This window comes from Giraffa tippelskirchi, chromosome 2 (genome assembly GCF_054371585.1).
Source record: "Giraffa tippelskirchi isolate mGirTip1 chromosome 2, T2T-mGirTip1v1.2.pri, whole genome shotgun sequence".
NCBI classification, from domain to species: domain Eukaryota; kingdom Metazoa; phylum Chordata; class Mammalia; order Artiodactyla; family Giraffidae; genus Giraffa; species Giraffa tippelskirchi.
Window position 1 is genome coordinate 208,287,970 of NC_137276.1, and position 16,101 is coordinate 208,304,070.

Below are 16,101 nucleotides of genomic sequence, written 5' to 3' on the forward strand. Positions count from 1 at the left end.
TCTTCTCCAACACCACAGTTCAAAAGCATCAATTCTTTGGCACTCAGCTTTCTTTATAGTCCAAGTCTCACATCTGTACATGACTACTGGAAAAACCGTAGATTTGACTTAGATGGACCTATGTTGGCAAAGTAATGTCTCTGCTTTTTAATATGCTATCTAGGTTGGTCATAGCTTTTCTTCCAAGGACAAGTAACTTTTAATTTCATGGCTGCAGTCACCATCTGCAGTGATTTTGGAGCCACAGAAAATAAAGTCAGTCACTGTTTCCATTGTTTCCCCATCTATTTGCCATGAAGCGATGGGACCAGAAGCCATGATCTTATATTTCTGAATGCTGAGTTTTAAACCAACTTTCTCTCTCTCCTCTTTCACTTTCATCCAGAGGCTCTTTAGTTCTTCTTCACTTTCTGCCATAAGGGTGGTGTCATCTGCATATCTGAGGTTATTGATATTTCTCCTGGCAATTTGATTCCAGCTTGTGCTTCCTCCAGCCCAGCATTTCTCATGATGTACTCTGCATATAAGTTAAATAAGTAGAGTGACAATATACAGCCTTGACATACACCTTTCCTGATTAGGAGCCAGCCTGTTGTTCCACGTCCAGTTCTAACTGTTGCTTCTTGACCTACATACAGATTTGTCAGGAGGCAGGTAAAGTGGTCTGGTATTCTCGTCTCTTTCAGAATTTTCCACAGTTTGTTGTGATCCACACAATCAAAGGCTTTGGCATAGTCAATAAAGCAGAGGTAGATGTTTTTTCTGGAACTCTGTTGCTTTTTTTGATGATCCAACAGATGTTGGCAGTTTGATCTCTGGTTCCTCTGCCTTTTGTAAAACCAGCTTGAACATCTGGAAGTTCACGATTCATGTACTGTTGAATCCTGGCTTGGAGAATTTTGAGCATTACTTTGCTAGCATGAGTGCAATTGTGTGCTAGTTTGAACATTCTTTGGAATTGCCTTTCTTTCTTTGGGATTGGAATGAAAACTGACCTTTTCCAGTCCTGTGGCCACTGCTGAGTTTTCCAAATTTGCTGGCATATTGACTGCAGCACTGTTCCAGCATCATCTTTTACGATTTGAAATAGCTCAACTGGAATTCCATCACCTCCACTAGCTTTGTCCATAGTGATGCTTCCTAAGGCCCACTTGACTTTGCATTCCAGGATGTCTAGCTCTAGGTGAGGGATCACACCACTGTGGCTATCTGGGTCATGAAGATCTTTTTTGTACAGTTCTTTTGTGTATTCTTGGCATCTCTTAATGTCTTCTGCTTCTGCTAGGTCCATACGACTTCTGTCCTTTATTGTGCCCATCTTAGCATGAAGTGTTCCTTTCGTATCTCTAATTTTCTTGAAGAGATCTGTAGTCTTTCCCATTCTATTGTTTGCACTGATCACTGAGGAAGGCTTTCTCATCTCCCCTTGCTATTCTTTGAAATTCTGCATTCAAATGGATATATCTTTCCTTTTCTCCTTTGCCTTTAGCTTCTCAGTGCTAAGGCCACCGTAAAAAGTATCACAAATGAAGTTCAACACAGAAATGTATTGTCTCACAGCTCCAAGTCCAAAATCAAGGTGTCTGCTAGAGTTCCTTTTGAGGGCGATGAGAAAGAATCTGTTCTGAGCCTCTCTCATGTATGTTGTGCTGTGCTTAGTCGCTCAGTCATGTTCGACTCTCTGCAACCCCATACACTGTAGCCCGCTAGGCTCCTCTGTCCATAGGATTCTCCAGGCAAGGATACTAGAGTGGGTTGCGATGTCCTCCTCCAGGAGATCTTCCCAACCCAGGGATTGAACCCAGTTCTCCCCCATTGCAGGTGGATTCTTTACCATTTGAACCACCAGGGAAGCCAGTGCTTCTGTCATAGCTTCCCCTGATTTGTTGGCAATCGTTGATATTCCTTAACATGTACAAGCATCACCCAGCTCTCTGCCTTCATCTCCATATGATGTTCTCCCTGTGTGCGTCTGTTTTCACAAGTTTCCTCTTTTGACTATAATAAGGAAGGATACCTGTTTAGCACATCCTACTCCAGTATGACCTCCTCTTAGGTAATTACATCTGCAGCAACTCTATTTCCAAATAAGGTCACAGTTCAGTTCAGTCGCTCAGTCATGTCCGACTCTTTACGACCCCATGAACTGTAGCACGCCGGGCTTCCCTGTCCATCACCAACTCCTAGAGCTTACTCAAACTCATGTCCATCGAGTCAGTGATGCCATCCAACCACCTCTTGATGTCATCCCCTTCTCCTCCTGCCTTCTATCTTTCTCAGCATCAGGGTCTTTTCTGATGAGTCACTTCTTCACATCAGGTGGCCCAAGTATTGGAGTTTCAGCTTCAGCATCAGTCCCTCCAATGTATATTCAGGACTGATTTCCTTTAGGATGGACTTGTTGGATCTCCTTGCAGTCCAACGGACTCTCAAGAGTCTTCTCCAACACTGCAGTTCAAAAGCATCAATTCTTTGGTGCTCAACTTTCTTTATAGTCTAACTCTCACAAATGAGGTCACATTTTGAACTATTTGGGGTTAGGACTACAACATATAAATTTTGAGTTGACACAGTTCAACTTGTGACTTCCCAATTTACATGTGACTCCTCTGTGGAGTGGAGAAGGCAATAGCACCCCACTCCAGTACTCTTGCCTGGACAATCCCATGGACGGAGGAGCCTGGTAGGCTGCAGTCCATGGGGTCGCAAAGAGTCAGACACGACTGAGCGACTTCACTTTCACTTTTCACTTTCATGCATTGGAGAAGGAAATGGCAACCCACTCCAGTGTTCTTGCCTGGAGAATCCCAGGGACGGGGGAGCCTGGTGGGCTGCCGTCTATGGGGTCACACAGAGTCAAACACAACTGAAGCGAGTTAGCAGCAGCAGCAGCAGCCTCTATGGAGAAACATATACATGCCCTGAGATTCTCATGGGAAAGATAGTGACTTTAGAAATGTTGCAGCTATTTTCATAATGGTGCTAATCTCACCACCTCTGCTAGTGGGTCACATCTTCCCCAGTCTATAACCTCACTGTGCTTTTTATCTTGTTTCTTTACCATCACTTACTGCAAACACATGTTCATATCTCCTTGAACTTTATCTCCAAATCAGTCTGTTATATTTTCCCCTTCTTCTCACTGAAAAATTATTCTTCACATCTTTACTTCCTATTCACTTCTTAACCCCACTGTTATTTGGAAGCTGTTCTTTTAACAGTTTGTTGTCAGGAATCTTCTGATCAATGATAGAGTAGCTCTGATGCTTATCCAGTTTACCCTAACAACCAACACTGTCTAAGTATTTCCTCACTGAAACCCGCTTTTCCACTGGCTTCTGTGATCCTGCTCTCACCATGAACCAGCGCCTATCAGTCTGACAGCTTCTTGTTGTTCTCCTGCCCTTGTCTTTGCCTCCATCTGCCTGTTTTAATTCACCCTTCCCACAAACTTCCTGTCCTAAGATCAGCAGTATTAGCGTTAAAATTGTGGCATACTGTGGAGCAAGTAGAATGAAGACTAGCTATAATGAGGACTAGCTGAGAATCCAGCCAGTACATATAACATTGGAATTTATTAGACATCTCCATAGATGCAGACATTACATATATAAATGAAATTTTTGGACATTTCTGATGTTAATCAGGGATTGTGCATGTGTGCAAAATCACTTCAGTCGTGTCTGTCTCTTTGCAACCCTACGAACCGTAACCCCCCCAGGCTCCTCTGTCCATGGAATTCTCCAGGCAAGAATACTGAAGTGGGTTGCCATACACTCCTCTGGGGGATCTTCCCAGCCCAGGAGTCGAACCCGAGTCTCTCACATCTTCTGCATTGGCAGGCGGGTTCTTTACCACTATCACTGTGTGGAAGAAATCAGCAAATATGTTTTCATGCTAATAGCAGCAGCCCGTTTAACAAACAGCATAATTTTTTTAGTTAAATGGTGAAAGTACCTTCAAAAATAAATTGAAAAAAATCCCTATTTTTCTTTCATCTTTTTTTATTTGTAGAAGATTGAGTGTACACTTGGTGATTATTATTGACTTTCTTCATATCTGAGTGTTCTATGCCTTTATACAAATATAACATTGATTAACATTTTCCTATCAGAAAGCCAAATGTGACTCTAAATATTGAGATTTCAGTATGTAGTAATTAATAAGACTTGAGATACTGCTATGTCTACACTACAGTATCAGTGTAATAATTGATTGTATGTTTAAAGTTAATTTATCTTAATTGAGCTTTTAGAGAAGCTCTTTAATTATGAAGCTGTCTCTTTTTTTTTTTTTTTGAAGACTAGAGTACCTCTGTCCATAGGAATTTTAACTTCATATTATTTCTTCTTTTACCTCCCTCAAGAAATGAAGAAGCCATGGGCAGATCTTCCTTTTCCATGCAGTTCTCTCCAATTAATAATGCATCTTTATCTCAAGAATATTTTCTCTTTCAGAAGATGGTAAGTTTGATATGCCTTTGGTTGAAAATGTAACATGATAATACAAACGATAAAGGATATGAAAACTGCTTGGAACTTAAGCTCAACTCTAAGCCTAGAGTGAAGGCAGAAGATGCCTTGAGCACTGTGCCCCAGTGGCGATCTGCTCTTTTATTTGAAATCGATCATCTGAAATACCACACATGTTATCTCTGCAAACAGCCAGTGTATCAATGAAAAATGGCAGATGCAAGTGATAATGCACTGTGGTAAAGTAAAATTTGAATCACTTTAATGACTATATTTTCAAAATTTAAAAGGTATGTTTCTAGAATTGAATACTATTTAATGAAGCATTTTGATAGAATGTAGTCATCAATCACCATATACTGCTTTTGTACATAGATTTTTATTTTAACTAAAGGCAAAGTTTCTCAATTGGTAGAGTAAACTACCTTATTTCCAAAGACTCTCAAAAATGTGGTTCTGGCCTAGAAATCACAATGATGGACTATATTGTTAAAGGGGAACTTTGGAAATGTTTTCTTCTAACTTCTCATTTTACACATAATAAAATTGAGGTTCAGAGATTAATCAACAAGCCCAAGATTATAAAACTTGTTAAGACAGCTGTGGGACTATAACACAGGTATTCTGATTGACACGTGATTTCTTGCAAACATCCAACATAAATATGAGCTTCAGATTTTTCAAATAGCCATTTTCACATTATAAACATAATGAAAGTTGATAATTTAATTTTCAGAAAAAACTTTTCTTGATTATACGGTCTGTGCTTAGTTGTGTCTGCCTCGTTTATGACCCTATGGACCGTAGCCCACCAGGCTTCTCTGTCCATGGGATTTCCCAGGCAAGAATACTGGAGTAGGTAGCCATCTCCTTCTCCAGAGGATCTTCCCAACCCAGGGATCAAACCCAAGTCTCCAGCATTACAGGGAGAATCTACCCACTGAACTGTCAGGAAAGCCCTTTTCTTGTTTATGATGAGATATTAATAAACAGCCAATTCTCATCTAAAACCATCAATATCTTCTTTGTGGAATTATTTTTATCTTTGATGAGATGAGAAGTACATACATACACATATGCACACACGAGAGCTTGTTTTCCCTATTAATCTTTTTTATGGAAGTAAATAACTTTATGATCATATTGTCCACAGTCTACTGTTTATACTTTCATTCAAAAATATTAATAAGTATTAATGTTGCCCCATTCAGTATTACTGGTTGCTAATTTTATTTTTTGTTTTTAATTGGAGGAAAATTGCTTAACAATGTTGTGTTGGTTTCTGCTGTACAACAACATGAATCAGTCCTAAGTATACATATATGCCCTCCCTCTTGAGCCTCCCTCCTACCCCCCGAATCCGACCCCTCTAGGTCATCACAGAGCACTGAGGTGAACTCAGCTCCCTGTGTTTTATAGCAGCTTCCCTCTCCTGTCTGTTTTACACATGGTGATGTATTTTTTCAATGCTACTCTCTCAGTTTGTCGCACCCTCTCCTTCCTCTGCCATGTCCACAAGTCTGCTCTCTGTGGTCTGTGTCTCTATTCCTGCTCTGCAAATAGGTCCTTAATCTACTTTGAATAGCTAGAAATTTGAGTTAATCTATCTTAAGAATTGACTGCTGTGCTGTAAAATACGGTGACTATCAGCCATCCATAAGGAGTGATTTTTTTTCACCTTACTTAATTTTAATTAAAGTTTAAGTTTAGAAACAGAAACTTGATGCAGTTATTGCAAAACTTTGAGTATGTTTGAAAAAAACTTGGGTATGTATATCTACTAGTTCAACTAAATTTTATGTAATCTAAATTCTGATGAAATATTTTCAATGAAAACTTAGTATCCAAATTGAATATGCTATTGAATATAAGTATAAATATATAAATATATAGGGCTTCCCTAATAGCTCCCTTGGAGGAGGAAATGGCAACCCACTCCAGTATTCTTGCCTGGAAAACCCCATGGATGGAGGAGCCTAGTAAGCTACAGTCCATGGAGCCACAAAGAATTGGACACGACTGAGCGACTTCACTTTCTTTCTTTCCTTGCCTGGTAGCTCAGTCAGTAAAGAATCTACCTGTAGTGCAGGAGACCCAGGTTCAACCCCTGGGTTGGGAAGATACCCTGGAAAAGGAAATGTCAGCCCACTCCAGTACTCTTTCCTGGGAAATCCTGTGGACAGAGGAGCCTTGGTGGGCTACCGTCCATGGAGTCACAAGAGTCAGACACAAGTTAGCTACTAAACAACATCCATAAGTATAAAAGGCACACTAGATTTTAAAGACTTAGTATAAAAAATAAAATATCTCATGTATGATTGTTATATTGGTTACATGTTGAAATGACAATATTTTGGACATTTGGGGATAAATAAAATATATTAGGGCTTCCCAAATGACTCAGTGATAAATAATCCACCTGCCAATGCAGGAGACACAGAAGATGTGGGTTTGATCCCTGGGTCAGCAAGATCCCTGGAGTAGGAAATGGCAACTCACTCCAGTATTCTTGCCTGGGAAATTCCATGGACAGAGAAGCCTGGCGGGCTATAGTCCATGGAATGGCAAAGAATCGGACACAACTGAGCAAATGAGCATGAGATAAATTATTTAAATTGCACCTGTTTCATTGTTATTTTCATCCTGTGACTATTAGAAGATTTAAAACTACCTATGTGGCTTACATTACATTTCTATAGGACAGCACTAATCTGTACTGTAGTACGCTATACACCAGCTGGAATCTTTGTTAATCATTTAAGGAAACTACTGCATCCCTGTCCTTCTTATACTAACGCATGGTTTGGTTTGCTCATAGTTATTTGTATAATAAATGTAAACTCTAACTTTTTCTTTTTTTTTCTTTGTGGGCTTGTTTTGGTAGGTGAATATGTGTGGGTTTTTTCCACAGCAGTGGCCTGCATATAACCCAGCACTGCCGCTTCCTTACTATGAGATGACAGCACCACTTCCTAATAGCACTTCTGCATCTTCCTCACTGAATCGTATTTCAGATCTGGAGGCTGGACCCAGCTCTTATGAATGGACTCACCAGCAACCAAGTGATTCAGACCTTTATCAGACAAATAAACGAAAGAGGCAGAAACAAAGCAGTGATAGCGATAGTAGCACAGAAAACAGTAGAGGAAATGAATATAGCCCAAAGTTCCAAAAGTGTAAGAAAAAAAGATACTAGTATTTACATTCAAATGAAATGTATCTCTGCTGGTCTTCATTCCCTTGAAAGAAAAATCTGTATTCCACTAAAGGACCAATTCCATGGCTTTCTTGTCTTCTTTGAAATATATAACAATATGATATCTGATTTGCTATTTAATTTTTGTCTTGAATGACAAAAATCTTAAAAACAGTATAATGTGCTTTTTGTATTTGTAATGGTGTTGTTCACAAGAAATACACTCTGAGTTGTTATGTTTTAGTATCAGTGATGAACTTAACACTGAACCATTGATCAAAAGTCAGTTACTGAGCACTTATGGAGACGGCACCATGATCTCCTACATTGTTGCCTGTAACCCTCAGCTGAAATTAGAAGTGGAATGGTCAGTTTTCTGAATGAAACTAATACAAATCTTTGAGTTGTATGTTTTTCCTAAGAAGAGAGAATAAGCAGAGTTTAGTTTCCTTTATTACTAATACTTTATGTTTAAATATCTTGTCTCAGCCTTAATCTCATACATATTTACTTCATAAAACAAGGATATACAACAGTGATACCAAAGGAAAGACGATTATCACGTGGCTAGCTTTTGGTTCCTTCCCTTTTCATATGCTTATATATAAGTAGGAATACCTGCCTCTTTACTTCCTACTTATTAATTGTATTTTATGAAAATTAGTTGGCTATTGCAGCATTTATTGTCCACCTCTTTTGCCATCCGGGTTGAAGAGCATATATTGGACACATTTAGATCCTGATAATGAACAATAATTTCAATAGAAAATTTCACTATTGTATGATATTTAATGTTTATCATAAAATCAGCTTTCCTATTTCTGGACCATTTATTTGCAGGGATAAACAGACTACATGTAAAATTAATGATTTATTTGGACAATCTTGTTAACTTTGTAGCTTATCATAAACTAGAAGGATGAAAATATTTGTTTATTGAATCCAATTGAAAGGATCACACAGCTTCATTATGAACTAACCACCCAATTTTAACCATTCTTTGATATTTCTTTTGTGTATTGCATTGAACCTTGTAGATATTTATTATTACTTAAAATAATAAAATATTTTTAGCAAAATTAGTAGCTGAATTTAACTTCTGGTTATGATTATACAATGCAGTCATATTTTAAATGTAAATATTAGTCTGTTTTGATCTGACAAATGTGAAAATCTAAATTCTGCTTAGTGTAGCTTGATCTATATAACTTCATATTGCTGAATATTCAAACTAAAAATGCTGACCTTTTTTTAAATTAACACTTTTGCAATTTAGAATCATACCAAAGGGAAAATATCTTTCTATGTAAATAGGAAGTGATATATATCTAAAACACATTAACCTCACCTCTGCATTTTCTTCAATTCTTACACCTTGCAAATTTCCTAAGCCCCAGATTATTTCATTGTAATTGGCATTATAGGAAATATATACACATAAGAAATATCTTAACAAGTACCAGGTTAAGAAAATTATCTTGAAATATTGTTACATGAGTTAAAATATAAGAACTGCAAGGAATTCTTGCAATTTCTTTCATCACAGGCTGGAATTATCTGGATATCAACTTTATCAAGTCAACCAACCAAAAGGCAAATTCACCTGTTTACACTGGTGTCTTCCCTGATAGCTCAGTTGGTAAATAATCTGCTTGCAATGCAGGAGACCCTTATTTCTTGGTTGACAACAGTCATATGAATGATGACTGCCTTATGTTTTAATGTCAGTTTCTCAAAAGCCTCTTGTAATTATTGTAAAGAAAGGGAAGTTAAAGCAGGTGGCTAGGTGGTCAAGAGATTTTCTGGGGAAACCATAGAAGTTTGGGAGATTAAAAGAATTAGTTGAGGAAATGGAGCTGGATTTGGAGAAGGTGGATCTAAAAGATCTGGGGAGTCAGGAATAAGGAGCTTGAGGTAAAGATGAGTATAAGAAGGAGGCAGAGAAGAATTTACAGTAAATCAAATTTTTGTTCTAAGTCTGACTTCTGCTCTTGAATTTTGTTAAGGAGATATTTTCTTGTTTAGTCACTCAGTTGCTCAGTTGTGTCTGACTCTTTCGCAACCCCATGAACTGTACCCCACCAGGCTCCTCTGTCCATGAGATTTGCCCGAGGAAGAATAATGGAGTGGGTTGCCATTTCTTTGTATCCAGAGGATCTTGCCAACCCAGGGATCAAAGTGTCCCCTGCAGGCAGATTCTTTACCAGCTGGGAAACCCAAGGGAACATTTTAGGCCAGTTTTAATATGTTTTGTGCCTTTCTTTCTATCTGATCCTCACAGGGTACCAAGAGGGTATTTGTGTAGGATGAGAGCATTCTATAAGCCCCTTAAATATAAAAGCTTTTATAGATTATATGATCCATTGTCTGGCCTTTCACAATTAGGATCTGCATGAGTATATCTATTTAAATGTAACACAAACTTGTCTCTTTTGGGGAAGACCTGGAGGTAAACTTCCAGGCTTAGAATATAATTTAATGATGTGCATGGGAGGTGTCCCTGAAGAGGACACAGAAAATGCAGCCTCCGTAATCCAAAGGAACTCCCAAAGATAGCTGAAAAGAAGGAGAACAAGTTGCCACAGGCAGTAAGGACGGTACTCCAGTCTCCCACAAATCCATCTAATCTATCTCCCATCTAATCCATGATTCCTGGTGGACAGTACTAAGAAAGGAATTCTCAACAGTATAAAGATAGTGAGTTAGGAAGGGTTGTAGATTAGACAGTCCCCTGAGAGCCAATAATAATTCTTCATGTCTCAGAACCTTGACCTGACAGGCGGCCTCATCCAGGCACAGACCCTACAATCTGCACCCCCAGTAGGCAGATGAGAGAAGATGCTCTTTCTGCAGCTAAGCCAAGCTCTCAGAATCCAAAATCAAGATGGTTGTCTTTTCACCATGTTTCTATTTTGCTGTGCAAAAGCTTTAAGTCAAATTAGGTACCATTTGCTTATTTTTGTTTTTATTTCCATTACTCTAGGAGGTTGGTCATAGAGGATCTTGCTGTGATTTATGCCATAGAGTGTTCTGCCTAAATTCTAAGAGTTTTATAGTTTCTGGCCTTACTTTTAGGTCTTTAACCCATTTTGAGTTTATCTTTGTATATGGTGTTAGGAGGAGTTCAATAGCATTCTCAAAAAGAGAACGACAGAAATCACATATTAATGCATATATATGAAAGCTAGAAAGATGGTACTCATGAAGCTATTTGCAGGACATCAGTGGAGACACAGACATAGTTCAGTTCAGTTCAATCACTCAGTCGTATCCAACTCATTGCAACCCCATGGACTGCAGCACGCTGGGCCTCCCTATCACATCGCCAACTCCCGGAGCTTATTCAAAACTCATGTCCATTGAGTCAGTGATGCCATCCAACCATCTCATCCTCTGTTGTCCCCTTCTTCTCCTGCCTTCTATCTTTCCCAGCATCAAGGTCTTTTCCAATGAGTCAGTTCTTCACATCAGGTGGCTGAAGTTGAAACTCTCAGCATCAGTCCTTCCAATGAATATTCAGGACTGATTTCCTTTAGGATGGACTGGTTTGATCTCCTTGCAGTCCTAGGGACTCTCAAGAGTCTTCTGCAACACCACAGTTCAAAAGCGTTAATTCTTTGGCACTCAGCTTTCCTCATAGTCCAACTCTCACATCCGTACATGACTACTGGAAAAACCATAGATTTGACTTAGATGGACCTTTGTTGGCAAAGTAATGTCTCTGCTTTTTAATATGCTGTCAAGGTTGGTCATAGCTTTTCTTCCAAGGAGCAAGCGTCTTTTAATTTCATGGCTGCAGTGATTTAATTTGACCATCTGCAGTGATTTGAAACCCCCAAAATAAAATCTCACTGTTTCCATTGTTTCCCCATCTATTTGCCATGAAGTGATGAGTCTGGACAGACATAGAGAACAGACTTATAGACAGTGGAGGAAGGAGAAGATGGGATGAGGGAAGAGAGTAGCATAGAAACATATACATTAGCATATGTAAAATAGTGGGATTTTGCTCTGTGACACAGGAACTGAAACAGGTGTTCTGTGACAACCTAGAGGGGTGGGATAGGGTGGGATGTGGGAGAAGTTCAAGAGGGAGGGGTATATGTATACGTAGAGCTGATTCATGTTGATATATGACAGAAACCAATGCAATACTGTAAAGCAATTATCAATTAAAATTAAAAATACAATTAAAAATATAAAAACAATTTAAAAACTCAAGATGAATTCAGTTTTATAGGTGACTCACAACAAAGTTTGTTCAAGTGAACAGGAGTCCAGTGAGAATCTCAAATTCACTGGTCTCTGAGGCCAATTCAAACCACAGATATATAGAACCTATGCCTGTATATTCTGTCTACCCTATGATCCTCATTCTTATGAATAACACTTATAGACAGCACAATACAAAACAAAAACACAAAAGACAAGGACACATGGACACAATGACTATCTCTGGAAAAGTGAAGGTGTTAGGTACACAGTCATGTTCAAATCTTTGTCCCCCAGGCTCCTTTTTCCGATGGATTTACCAGGCAAGAATACTGGAGTGGGTCACCATTCCCTTCTCCAGAGAATCTGCCTGAACAAGGGTTCAAACCTGGGTGTCCTACATTGCAGGCAGATTCTTTACCATCTGAGCCACCAGGAAAATCTGTTATGTCTGGGAAGGACTAATTTAAACCAAGAATCACAATACCTAGAGAACTAGTTCCAGCCCCAAATTTTTCTTGTATATCTAAACTATGAGTATTTCCATTTTTAAAAAGGGAAAGTTCTTATCACTCTTATTTAACTGAATATTTGGCAGAGACCGAAGAGTCAGACTGGTAAGAAAGTTGACTTTCTCTGGCTTTGTTGCAGGTTTCAGAATCACTGCACCCTCCAGAGTGAGTGGGGAGTCCTGAATACCCCATCCTCGTTAGCAAAACTCTTGGGAGGAAAACTTATCCTCAGTCAACTTGTGTCCGAGTGGCTGGGGACCTGTGAACTAATTAACAACATACAGATCAACAAAATGTATTGGAGTTCTCTGGAGAAGCAGAACCAACAGGATTGGTTGACTGATTAATAGATTGATTGTCAGGAATTTTCTTACATGATATGGAGGCTGAAAAAATCTGCAGTAAGCAAGCTGGAGGCCCAGGGGATCCAGCAATGTAGTTCCAGTCCAACTCTGAATGCCTGAGAATCAGGAGAGTCAGGGGTATGTTTCCAGTCTGAAGGACATTCAAAACCCAGTGTCCCAACTTAAAAGCAACCAAGCAGGAAGAGTTTCCACTTCTCCAGGAAGACATCAACCTTTTGTTCCACTCAGGACTGTGATCCTCAGATTGGTTGAGGATAACCGACATTAGGGACAGCAGTCTGCTTTACTGAGGAGTCATCAATTTAAATATCAGACTAATCCAGAAACACCCAGAAGAATGTTTGACAAAATGTCTGGGCACTCTGCAGTCCAGTCAAGTTGACACATAAAATTAACCACCACATAGGAGAATAATCCACATGCATGTGAGAAGGAAGGGCCCCCCAAATTGCCAAAGACCATGGTTTCAAGACCTGCTTAACAAAAGGAGGAGCAGTTGGAGCTTCAGTGGGAAAGTATAGAACGTTCTAGCAGGTTTGTTTACACAATTGTCCATCCAGGTGTTGGGGATGGTTCTCTTCTGGGAACCAGAACTGCTGGTTGTTCAGTCACTAACTGTGTCTGACTTTTTGCAACCCCGTGAACTGCAGCATGCCAGGTTTCCCTGTCCTTCACCATCTCCTGGAGTTTGTTCAAACTCATGTCCTTTGAGTCAGTGATACCAACCAACCACCTCATCCTCCGTCGCCTTTTCTTCCACCCTCAGTCTTTCCCAGCATCAAGGTATTTTCCAATGGGACAGAAAGCTCCCCTAAAGGAGAGTTTAAGGCAGCTGAACTCTCACATCCCAGGACTAAGAATCAGTTTCCTCCTGAACAGGAAACTCCCTCCAAGGGGTTATTACAGCTTTTAAGTCAGTAAAGGAAGTTTAGATAAGGTTTCTTTCCAAGGCTGCTGTTCGTTCAGATGTTTTAAAAGTAATCCTTATATCATTCTGATGGGTGATTGGTCCCTTTAATAGAAAATTCACTTGTCTGTTTATATTCAGGTAAGGAACCTGATGTTAAAATTCCAAGAAAAAAAAATAGTCTTAAGTGGTAAAATTCAGTAACACTTCAATTCTGTTTATTATGAGCTAAGGCATATTGAATTCAACTAACATATGCCTCTCTATGAATGGCCAGGCATTTTTTTTAAATTGAGTGTCTCTGCAACACCTGGTCATTTTTCTTTAATCAGAGATTCTTAAGTGAGTGATTATATTGCTTTAAAATTCACATAAAATTGCCTAAACTTAAAACAACATCCCTCAGTAGTAGCAAAGCTTAGGCCCCAAAGCCAGATTTTGGATGGCAGATCAGATCAGCCATCAACCCAACTTGCCCTAACTCAGAATATGAGCACAAAAATAGAATCTGATTAAAATAAATATCATACTCAGAAAACAAGAAGATAAAAAATTCTAAATGTCAGCCTGTGGGTTGTATGTGAAAATGGGAGAGAGGCAGTTACAAGTCATTACTTTGATGAAAATCTCAGGTCTATCTTTATCACAAATTGGTACCACCCCCACATTCTGCCCACAGATTATCCAGCTGCCCATGAGGCAGCTTCTTTCCTCCCTGTCCCCCATCAAAGAAAGACTGAGATAATCATTCTGATCCACTGTACCCCAGAAGTAATTGGGAACTTCATGAAAGAATTGTGCAGTTTACCATAATGTACTTTTCTTAAGAACACTGAAGATGAATTCACTGAACTGCTTCAAAGAATTAAATCTTCAGGCAATAGCAGAAGAAAATATTAATCAGATGTCCTTTATTTACTGCAGAAGATGTCCTTACTTGATTTGGGGAGTATGAACGAATGAATGGATGGGCTAATTGGTGAAGAAATACTAGACTGAAGCTTTAAGAGGCTAATAACCCAAATAACTATTACTTATACATGCCACACATTTGTCGTGAGAAACACACCCTATAAATGAGGAAGCTGAAGTTTAATTGCCCAAAACTGCACATCTTTCAGCAGAGAAAACCTAGGTTAAAATTGTCATGAGACCTGTTCCAGTGCTCTAAATATACTACCACACTGTTGGTACTAAAGATTTGCTTGTGGGATCTGTAATAACTTGATGGTGCTTTTAAATGGAAATTTGTTAACAGGTACCATAATTACCTCACTTCCCTGATGTCTCAGCTGGTAAGGATCCACCTGCAATGCAGAGACCTCGGTTATATCCCTGGGTTGGGAAGATCCCCTGGAGAAGGGAATGGCTACCACTCCAGTATTCTGGCCTGGATAACTCCATGGACCATATAGTCCATGGAGTCACAGAGTCAGACGCGACTGAGAGACTTTCACTCACTCAGGGCTGATTTCATCGTCACTTGTCCTAGACATAAACCTGTGCCTTATGGTCAGTATGACTAAAAATGAGGGTCTGGGTAAAGACTGTGCATAAACTTAGTACAAATTTCAAATTTATTAAGGTTACTTTCAGTAAATTCAGTTCAGTTCACTTGCTCAGTCGTGTCCAACTCCTTGCAATCCCAGGGACTGCAGCATGCCAGGCATCCCTGTCCATCACCAACTCCTAGAGTTTACTCAAGCCCATATCCATTGAGTCACTGATGCCATCCAACCATCTCATCCTCTGTCATCCCCTTCTCCTCCCGCCTTCAGTCTTTCCTAGTATCACAGTCTTTTCAAATGAGTCACTTCTTCACATCAGGTGACCAAAGTATTGCAGTTTCAACTTCAGCCTCAGTCCTTCCAATGAATATTCAGGACTGATTTTCTTTAGGATGGGCTGGTTGGATCTCCTTGAAGTCCAAGGGACTCTCAAGAGTCTTCTCCAACACCACAGTTCAAAAGTATCCATTCTTTGATGCTCAGCTTTCTTTACTGCTGCTACTCAAATCCATGCATGACCACTGGAAAAACCATAGCCTTGACTAGACGGACCTTTGTTGGCAACGTAATGTCTCTGCTTTTTAATATGCTGTCTAGGATGGTCATAACTTTTCTTCCAAGGAGCAAGTGTCTTTTAATTTCATGGCTGCAGTTACCATCTGCAGTGATTTTGGAGCACCGAAAATACAGTTTCTCATTGTTTCCATTGTTTTCTCATCTATTTGCCATGAAGTGATGGGACCAGATGCCATGATCTTCGATTTCTGAATGTTGAGTTTTAAGCCAACATTGTCTGCTCTTTCACTTTCATCAAGAGGCTCTTTAGTTCTTCTTGGCTTTCTGCCATGAGGATGATGTCATCTGCATATATGAGGTTATTGATATTTCTCCCAGAAATCTTGATCCCAGCTTGTGCTTCATGCAGGCCA

At 39.4% G+C, this 16,101-nt stretch overlaps 1 protein-coding gene across 11 annotated transcripts in view; it reads left to right on the forward strand.

The window, feature by feature from the left end:
* RBM11 (RNA binding motif protein 11) overlaps positions 1–16,101 on the forward strand; it is a 42,477-nt gene that overhangs the window by 10,145 nt on the left and 16,231 nt on the right. For 5 of the 11 annotated variants that reach the window (XM_081552736.1, XM_081552754.1, XM_081552702.1 and 2 more), the window contains 2 exons: positions 4,367–4,463; positions 7,357–8,747. In XM_081552736.1, coding sequence (XP_081408862.1) covers positions 4,367–4,463; positions 7,357–7,668 — 409 coding nt within the window. In that variant the 3' untranslated portion in view covers positions 7,669–8,747. Of the gene's footprint in view, positions 1–4,366; positions 4,464–7,356; positions 8,748–12,531; positions 13,292–16,101 lie in introns of those variants that run through there. The other 6 variants (XR_014072205.1, XR_014072204.1, XM_081552714.1 and 3 more) reach the window with 3 other exon arrangements.